Raw genomic sequence first — 10,138 nt, 5'->3', positions numbered from 1 at the left:
CGCACGTGGAGGCATGTGCCATGTGTCAGCTGGCGCGCCTGCCGCCATGGTGCAGCTGGTCTTTTCTGTCATTTGGACCCATATGTGGTATTTTCTAGCAATTTGATTCGGCAGGTGGTCCTTTTGGACAAAAAATCGTCGTTTGCGTACTAAACACATACTCCCTCCTTCGACGAATAAGTGTATATCTAGCTTTTGTCCTAAGTCAAAGTTTTAAAAACCAACTTTATAAGAAAAAAGTAGTAGCATTTATGACGAAAGGAACAATGACACTAAATTAGTATCAATAGATCTGTTTTAAAATGTACTTTCATAACATACCAATTTGATGGCATATATGTTGCTACTCTTTTCTATATAGTTGGTCAAAATTTTAAAACTTTGACTTAGAACAAAAACTAGATGTACACTTATTCGTGGACGGGGAGAGTATGGAACATCAGTTGGCAGAGCAGATCTAGGGGTGGAGGTGGGGCATGTGTAAATATGCAAAATAATTTATGATGTGTAGTTAACTCTAATTGTGTAACAACTTAATGTAATTTTAAGAATATTTATTAGAACTACGATGATGTTTACATCAAATTATACTGTACTTTCCACATATTTGTATATTTTTATTGAAACTATATTATCTACACATTTTATATGTAAACCGTGACTACTCAAAGTAAGATCATAGGTCATGCTTGGACTTCATATAGCTCGCCACTTCATTTCTTACACTGTACTTTATCCTCTGTATATATTATCTACACATATTATAAATGTAAACCGTGACTACTCAAAGTAAGATCATAGGTCATGATTGGGCTTCATATAGCTCGTCACTTCATTTCTTACATTGGACTTTATCCACTATATCAAATATGGTGTTTTTCACTTCTAGCCAACACAGCTGGAATAGCTCAGTTGGCTAGAGCGTGTGGCTGTTAACCACAAGGTCGGAGGTTCGAGCCCTCCTTCTAGCGGAATTTTTTTTCCAATTTTTCTTTATTTCAATGAGTTGGAAGAAGATGAAAATGCCTAGACATGCTGAGTGTTTTACGCTTTCGGGCCCTCGGTTGGTCAAAACAGTCGTCCGCTCTACATGAATATTGCACGCCGACGTGTGAAACCTGCTGCAGTGCAGTGCGTCGTCCGTATTCCGAGATAACGCCCCAATTGTGGCTGACAAATTAGTCAAGCACCAGAGTGAGTGCAACACTGGTGTCCATTCAGATTGGAACAGTTCTGAGATCATATTCCCTGCCTAACTGAACGGACCAGGGCTCGGTGTGAATTGCGCTGAACTTGTTTTGAAATCTGCTGTGAAACATAGCCAAAAAAATCTATTTTTTATTTAAAAGCTTTTTAAGGAAATCAGTAAAACATAGGTAGCAAAGCCTTGATAAATTGGCAGAGCTCCTACCTACTTCTTCAAGAAAGGAAAATGAAGGTATCCTATATTCCTCCTACGTTCCAAACAGGATATAACTTAAACCAACCACTTTCTTGAGGTTACACAAATAAACTAAACTTATTGTAAACATTCCTATAACAAATTTAATCAACAACACTTCAGTTACAACATCACGAGGAGGTAGTTTTCCTCCAGCCAATCTAACTCAGTAAAACTTGTATAGCTGCGCTGTGCAAGCAGCGTCCTAAATGGTAACGAACACGGTATACGGAACACATTACAAGCCTTCTTGCTCTGGATGAACAATGATCTAAACATGTACAACACTACAGTTACAGGTAAACCGCGACAATGATACACACAGACTCCCACTTTCCAACAATTATCTGACAACATTCCATTCTTCCCTTCAGAACTGTTATGTATGTAGCTCCCCAATGAGGGGCTGACTGCACTGAACACTGATGAGTCACTATCAACTTAACTACCGGGCAATGTCTCGAAAAATTGGGAGTCCATGATGCTCTGTTGGCTGGCTGTCCCGAGGTATAATGTATGTACCTTGCAACTGGCGAAGAAATTTCTGACGAGAAACATACAGGGTCAAGATGGAGGGGGTCGGCTATGTATCATATGTAAGCAAGAGAGTTCCTGTCACCAGCAGAATGCGGCCGTCCTCTAGTTGGTGTAGGTGGCCGCTGTATGTTAAGTTCCTGCAGATGATTGCAATTTCACCACAGTTGTGAGTTAATTTATCCTAATCCCACAAGACAAGAACAACATGAGTTATGATGGTTTATGGACTTCCATAACAGGGGTGAATGAGTATGGAAAATAATCAATCAAAACGCCACCATCCATTTAAAGCATGATGTTGGTAAAAGAAATTCCCAAGATCAATTTGATCAATGCTTCGGCTCACTAAAGAAATTAAAAGAGTACAAAAATACTCATTCTGACCTGCATCCATGTGGCATCCATGGCACGTTCAGGGGATGACTCAGGAGAATTAACAGGTGGTGGAAGTGGATGAATTAACTTCGGGACAATAACTAGTCCCCTTCCCACCACAAGTATGGCGCCAGCATTATTTGCAGTGCCTGGTGCATGCACGATCTTAGCAAACAATCGGACATTATGTTGCATAGGTGATGAAATGAGTGAGAGGACGCATACCACAATAATTAGTGGCTGAAAATAAAGTGATCAACTGCCCATGGGCGAAACGCTCAAATCCATCCATAACACACTCATGAGCTCTTATGATCAATTGCAATTTGTTTCGTTTACAGAATTCTGCCACTCGATCAGGCTGCAAGTTGACAGGAAATAAGTTCAATCAACATGGTCCATAATAAGCTTACGGTAAGACTAATTGCTGGAAAGGAAGAAACAATAATAAGATAAAATGGCAAATATTTTTCTACAGCAACTGAATCATAACACAATCATACCCCAAATGTTACCAAGCCAGGTCCTCGTGCATTTGGCCTCAAACCCTCTACACTATCATTTTCTGTAGGATCAGACCTGAAATTATACAAGTAGAAAGTATTCATTAGTTATGATATGTAATCATGTAAAAAATAATAACAAGAAAATAGCATGGCCACCAGGTACTACCATAAAAGATCCATGAGGACAATAGATCCGACATCCATTGTAATAGGCCTTTCAATTTTTTCAATTTGCTCCACACTGTTTATTGACCTCCCGATGCCACCATGCATGCATATTATTTTCTTTTCTATCATAGCAGCCAGAGGGAGATAATTAAATAGTTGGTTGAATCTAGTCCAAGCCCATATACCATCACTTTCACCCTACATAAAGGAATTAAGTCAACCAACGCGTCAAATATTTCAATCCCCAAAGATATATGAAGCACAATCGTAACTACCATTCTCTCAATGCATTCAAGACGGAAGCCGAAAAGAGCATTGATGTCAGCAGCCTCATGATTTCCTCTAATCAGGTGGACATGTTCAGGGTACTCTATCTGCAAAATTTGTTTTCAATGGCTCAGAACTATCTTTTACACGAAACAGTGTTCTAACAGCAGCAATGATGTTTCACGTATTAGAAATCACCACTCACTTTAAGAGCAAGAAGTAATGTTATTGTTTCCAAGCTGTGCTGACCTCGGTCAACATAGTCTCCCAAGAAGAGATAATCAATATATCTGAAAATATGAAAGCAAGCGCAATAACACATTACATAAAGAAAACAACATAATTTCAAAATTTATAGTGGAATATGAAGATTGAGTGTACAGAGAAAAGATTGTTTTAAAACTTTGACACTAGTTTCAGCTGTTCAAAAGGTACATACAAGGTTCAGGATCAACTTACGTTATGTCACCAGCAGTAGATGGATAACCATATTCATCGAAAAGGCGCATTAGGTCCCCAAACTGCCCATGCAGATCACCAAATACTTTAACTGGTGCTTTTAGTTGTAAGACAGTTGGTTCCTGCATAAAAATCTGCTCAGCAGCATAGCATAGCTCGCCAACTTCATAAGAGTCCAGGAAAAAGGTCCTATCAGCTGGAGCATTCCAATTCCTTGGCCTCAATAAGAGCGAAATGACCTGCAACAGAAAAATGTAAGAAAAATAGCTCCTTCCACAAACTCCGAGGATTTAAAGATGAGACCTTACCTTCTTATGCAAACCTTGTGGAGACCTTTGTCTATTTAATGCTTTCTTCGATGAATATGATTGATCATTGTTCGCGGGATGCATTCTTCTACTTTCATTCTCAAACTGATCAAGTGAAAGCTGTCGGACCAAACATCCTAAATCTCCTACTGCTTCTTTAGCAACTACAACCTTCAAGGTGGAAGATCAACAATTCAGAAATTGGCAAGACAAACAACATAAATGAAGTAGCTACATTCACACCCAAAAAAACACACAGATGAATCTTTAAGTAAAACAGGCAACTCATTCAAGACATTTCTACAGCCTACAAAAGCCCCACAAACATTGAAGCATACAAAATTAGCAGAGTACATTAGCAGAGGGTATATTACCACCGTAGGTTGAATTAACTTCTCTTGAGGTAAATAGCTACATTAATTGAAGCAAATTCAACTATAGTACACACACACTCTTGGAAAATTGTGCATGTAGAATCAAATACTTCACAGCAATCTGAGAATTGCATTGGATGCTTCTAAAGTGAAATGGTATACAAAGGACTCCTTTTCAACCAAATTAATTTTGTACGGATGTTTTTGTCCATATTCAATTAAGAAAACAAATGGGAAGAAATTTCATCAAAATACATACTGCTCTAGAATGCAACTTCACATCTGGTTCCATGGAGCCCCCATCATCTAAATCATCAGCCATTGGTGAAGTTTCACTGAGAGGGGACTCGGATCCTATTCCATCTGAAAGACTGTCTTCTGAAGATGCATGAGATGCTTCCTTTGCAGCTCGCCATACAGCACTAACAGCTTCAGCTTCGGCAGCTGATGCCTCTGTCAACATGTCAATTGACTTCTTGTCCGTGCTGAAATTCATGGGAGAAATATTTAGCTTTCACCATACACAAGTGATGTACAAACTCTACAGAAGATGAGTATGAAACCTGAAACCAGGAGCTGTCTCATGACTGTTATTTGTATATTGCTCGAAGGGCGGAGAGTCAGAATTAAAATTATGGTTTCTATTGTGATTTTCTGACCTTGGGACCCTATCAGTTTCTGATTGGAAGGGTGCATTCTCAGCAATAAGAAAATCATCGAGGAGGATATCTGTTCAGACAAAAAAAACATGTATAAGATTTCAGCTTCGCAAATTTGGTGATATATCTTTCATCATGCAAAGATGCAACCAAAATAATTCAATCCCGGAGTCAAAGGTAACAATACAAACCAATATAATTAAGGACCAAGTTGTGTGCTTATCTCTGCTCAACCATTTTAAGTTCTCATGAACTTGTTATGCCATAAGATAGGAGATCCTGGCATCGCCTAATACTGCGATCATGGTACAATCATGCTGCAGTAGTTCAGGTAAAACGTTGCAACTACTGTAATTACCTGATATTATGAGTATGATCATCTGACCGCGTATGGATAGACTGTCTACACTAAACATATCGTGCCAAAATCCACTCCACTGAGAAATAAACATTAATGTGATAATGCCATCTAGTGACAGCAAAATGGAAATGCAGCTCCGATGACAATGATCATGTGTTCCCTCAAAAGGAAAATAACAATGATCATGTGCTTCCTCAAAAGAATAACAATCATCATGTGTTTCCCCAAAAGAAAAACAACAATGACATGCTGTCGTTGGAAATAGTTTCCTCGGTTTTCAGATGAGCCAATACAAAGAGTGGCAAGAAGCACCAAACTGATATTCCTATTACTTACCTCCCCTCAGTCCACCATAAATGTATATCTGAGAACCAACAGAAGCAGCTGCATGGCGGCAACGACGAAGCAGATCCGAAGAAGCATCATGCTCATTGGAAGATTTTAGAGTGCGAGAGGTCACAATGCCATTTCTATCCAACCAAACTCCAGCAGCAGTGTCCAGAACTTCAGAAAGTGTTCGCCCAGTGAGTCTAGGAGAGTAAACACATGTATTTGAATGTAATGGAAGTATTTAAGAGTGTGCACTAACCTGCAATTGCACCCTCCCCTTCAATAGCTCTCCCTCCTCTAAGGACACCTCCAGTAACATGCAGCCGAGCACCAACAAAGACCTAAAAACTTAAGACTGTCAGGAGAAGCAAGGGAAGCTAATATTTGGATACAAGCGCACAAATCAAATCAATATGGTAACATTTTCAAGAAACAAGCAATTGAGACATCGACTATCCACGCAATCTGAACAATTATTCTTCATGAACATCACAACATATTTAGCTGTCACACTTCTAACTTACAGCTGCATGCTGATATCTTGGAGATGGAGATATCCCGGGAGCCAGAGTCCACTCCCACTGACCATTTGTATGCATAAGTAGTCCATAAGCATCAGAGAGTGGCTGTAAATGCATTAGAATTATCATCAAATGAATCTCAATATACAACAAATTAACAGCATAAATAAGAACATATTAAAACCTCCAGTTAGACCAGCATCCAATGGTCCCAAGTTCAAACAAATCAAAATTAAGAATGATAAAACAGTGCATGTTACAATGTCATGTGCTGCAGAACACACTATATGGCTATAGCATTTCCAAGCCCACAACATGGTATACCCACATGACTGCCATTTTGCATAACAATCATTGACCGATGTCATTTAGCAGTAACTTATTTACCATGATATTTCTCTACTTTTAGTCTTTGATTACATTTTTGTGACATTACTAAACTAATTTTACCTTACAAATGATTCTACATCTAACATTCAAAAGAGATTACTCCCTCCAGTGTTTGAAAGTTTGATATTTTGACCATGGGCGTTGTTAAACTGTAGAGGCTTGACTATATATGTAACTTAAAATATTTTCATTGGCCTCTTGGTGATCATATGTGCTGATTGTGATTTATCCTGAAAAGTACATTATAAACCATAATTTCATTAGGTATAACAAACATATTATAGCAAATAACGGACTGTGTCGATGTCCAAAATGTTATTTTCAGAGGCTGAAGTCTGGGGGGAGTATTATGAAGTGATTTCACAGCTGCATAAGTTGTAAATATGTAGGCCTTCCTGGATATAAATTTGCAAAGTAATGAAAGAGCATATTTTAAAATTATCAATAGGTATCATATCACGCTTTACCGGTGATCTTCTTACTAAAATATATACATATGATGTTCCGCATTAGTATGTCAGAGCTAAACATTGACAGATAACATAATAACAAACAAACAGGGCCCAGGATGACTATCAAACAGTAACAAGGGCAGAAGATTGTACCGTCCCAGAAGCATCCCTTCCACCACAAAGTAAAAGCATGCCATCGGAGCGTGCACTGGCAGTGCCATACCTATAGTGATTTAAAACAAACTGAAAGTAAGACAATTGCATAATTATACAAATGGTTGAATTGCAATAAAGTCTAGTGCCTAGGAGATTTGAAGTGACAGTTTATTTTCACATGTAAAGCTTGCAGTAAAGGTACAACATTCTGCGTATGCCCTATTTATGTAGTGCAACAGTAGCTTTTCTCAATAATTAGCATAACATTTGTTTAGAGGGAGATAGTTACCGTTGTGTTATGGGCAGAAGGCAGCATTTTTATTTTAGTATACAGGAAAACCCTAATAAGCCCGTAAGATAAGAGTACCAGAATTTACGTGGAACACGGGCTTACATATGCAGTTTTTATTTCTTCCTTTTGAGGGGCTCGTCCATTCAGTTATAAAAGAAGCCCAACAGAAATTCAAATATTTCCAAAATGGAGTGATACTTAAAGCCGGGATGCTGTGAGTTACAATAATTGTTATGCGGGAACATGTTCACTTCTAGTCACCGTGTCTCCACAGCAGCCGCGGTGCCTAGGCTTGGAGGCCAACTCTTCCAGATACTCCATTATGATGATTGTTTCCAAAATTAGCAGGATGTGTTTTAAATAGAAGGATATCCCTTAGTTTGGTCAGTTATCTTATCGTATATAAGGAATTCAAGAGTTCCTATAAACTAGAGATGGGTTGTTAGGCACCTCTATAAATAGAAGGCTACGTTTGCTTTTTTAGATCAAGAAGAAACAAGAGGTTTCATTATCTCCTCTAGCCTTCTCTTTAGCTGGCAGACAGCGTGCCACCGTGGCACCTAGTCATTGGCAAGGTTATCAACCTCACCTCCCTGTCCAACACACCCTACAACCTAAGATCCTTAGACTCAGGCCATAACAACCCCGTGATAGTGGCACCGTCAACAATCAACTGACGTCAAATTAGATGGCAAAAGGCCCATAGACATTTAGAATGCATAAAATAACATATGCAAGTATGCCTCAATGATTAGTGACTTGATTCTCCACCTCTCTGGAGAGCATGGATCCACTTACATCCTTGCTGAAGGTCTATCACCATCAGGGTTAAGTTTCTGCCACTTATATGGTTTCTGAGCTGTGTCCAAAGCCCAAGCATCTGATAAGACCCGCTTTCCTGTACCAAAAAAATAAGTCATTTCACAAGTTCATGTGGATGCTGCTAGCCAAAATAAAATGCCGTTCCATGAAATAGTAAGAAAACAAATTGTCAAAGTAATTATCGCAGATATACAATACAGTAAATTTTGCAGCTAAGAGCTAACCATCATTTCCCGAGACTGACACAAGGTAACGCTGCGCTACCAAATCCATGCAATGACCATAGCGAGGACCAGGACCAGCCCCCTGAACAACAACCCTGCATCGGATAGCAGAAATGGAAACATCACATCCCCATCCAAAGATCAACTCCAAAAAGGCGAGCAAACTGACAAACAAACAAAAAAAGGTATCTTTGTGTTCACCGGTGCCATTTGAACTTGTCGTTTGTCAGATCAAGCACATAGAGATCGTCTGTCGAATGCCCCGCTGGTCCAATCCCACCCTGCACAGACATTGCACCACTCACCACTGAACTAAGTTGGATGGCACCAAATCGAAACTCAAAAATACCAAGTTCCTCGTACCTGGAAAACAACCATGGTGCCCACAGCAGCAGCAGAATGTGCAGCCCTTGGAGATGGAGGATCTCCAGCTGGATGTAACCTGCAGGAATGTAGAATTTAATTTAATGAATATACCGTTACGAGTCCATACGAATCTAGCGTTACGAAAAACAAATCTAGCATTGTGAATCCATTCGACTTGCCTAACAAATCAACCATTAGGAGTACATTCGGCTTGCGTAATAAATATACCGTTGCGAATCCATTCGGCTTGCGTAACGAATATACCGTTACGAGTCCATTTGGCTTGGCAAACAAATAGCGCCCAGCTAAGTAACTGATGTATGGAAAGCATATAATTGTGCACAATTGATAGTGAACTCAAACATAAGATACAGAGTTCACCACATTTAACCGAACAAGACACAAGTACAGCCCATAATCGGACACAATCTACACAATTATCCTCCCCAACAAGAAAATGACTTAAAATTGACCTAGAATTATGCCTTGTAATGAAGCCAAATGGAGGCTCTCCAGCTGGATGTAACCTGCAGGCACGTAGAACTTAATCTAACAAATATACCGTTACAAGACAAGCATTACGAGTCCATTCTAATCTAGCGTTACGAGTCCATTCGGATTGCCTAACGAATATACCGTTACGAGTCCATTCGGCTTGCCTACCGAATAACGCCAAGAAAAGTAACTGATGTATGGAAAGCATATAATCGTACACACAACTGCTAGTGAGCTCGAACATAAGATACAGAGTTCACCACATTTTGACACAACCAGACACAGGTACAACCAGTAATCGGGCACAATCTATACATTCAGCCTCCGCAACAGAACATGACTCAAAATTGAGCTATAATTATGGCGTTCGACGAAGCACCATAGCAAAAAATCTGGGTCGAGCAGCGGCCTCACCTCGTCCACCTCCGCTTGTCCACGTCGTACGAGTGCACCGTGTTGGTCACCCCCGCGAGCCCTTCAGTCCAAGACCAAAAACCCACCATTAGAGCACAACAGAAGGAGAATTTCAACTCGAGCACAGCACGCGCGAGAGGGGAGAGACAAGGGGCACCGAACTGATGCCGGGGAGGCCGGAGGTCGCGCCGGCCTCGATCGCCGTGGCGCCGCCGAAGAGG

General features: G+C 40.0%; 1 protein-coding gene and 1 non-coding gene across 2 annotated transcripts; one reads left to right on the top strand and one right to left on the bottom strand.

Annotated features, from left to right (window-relative positions):
- Positions 1-897: 897 nt before the first annotated feature.
- Positions 898-971, top strand: TRNAN-GUU. The gene has a single exon. It is a non-coding gene; the product is annotated as a tRNA-Asn (tRNA).
- Positions 972-1,509: 538 nt separating this feature from the next.
- Positions 1,510-10,132, bottom strand: LOC125529789 (serine/threonine-protein phosphatase BSL1 homolog). The gene is made up of 21 exons (XM_048694208.1): positions 10,080-10,132; positions 9,918-9,978; positions 9,006-9,084; positions 8,844-8,923; positions 8,643-8,737; positions 8,395-8,494; positions 7,302-7,371; positions 6,310-6,411; positions 6,045-6,126; positions 5,792-5,959; positions 5,095-5,164; positions 4,695-4,920; positions 4,062-4,232; positions 3,754-3,992; positions 3,500-3,584; positions 3,303-3,401; positions 3,026-3,225; positions 2,857-2,932; positions 2,579-2,714; positions 2,363-2,502; positions 1,510-2,115 (listed from the first exon to the last, which is right to left on the bottom strand). Exons 3-21 carry the CDS (start codon positions 9,018-9,020, stop codon positions 2,032-2,034), a joined length of 2,238 nt encoding a protein of 745 aa, XP_048550165.1. The 5' UTR covers positions 9,021-9,084; positions 9,918-9,978; positions 10,080-10,132; the 3' UTR covers positions 1,510-2,031.
- Between the last annotated feature and the right edge of the window lie 6 nt (positions 10,133-10,138).

Source organism: Triticum urartu, unplaced genomic scaffold (genome assembly GCF_003073215.2).
Source record: "Triticum urartu cultivar G1812 unplaced genomic scaffold, Tu2.1 TuUngrouped_contig_5850, whole genome shotgun sequence".
Lineage (NCBI taxonomy): Eukaryota > Viridiplantae > Streptophyta > Magnoliopsida > Poales > Poaceae > Triticum > Triticum urartu.
The sequence above is the reverse complement of the archived record's forward strand: the minus strand, read 5'-3'. Positions and strand labels throughout refer to the sequence as shown.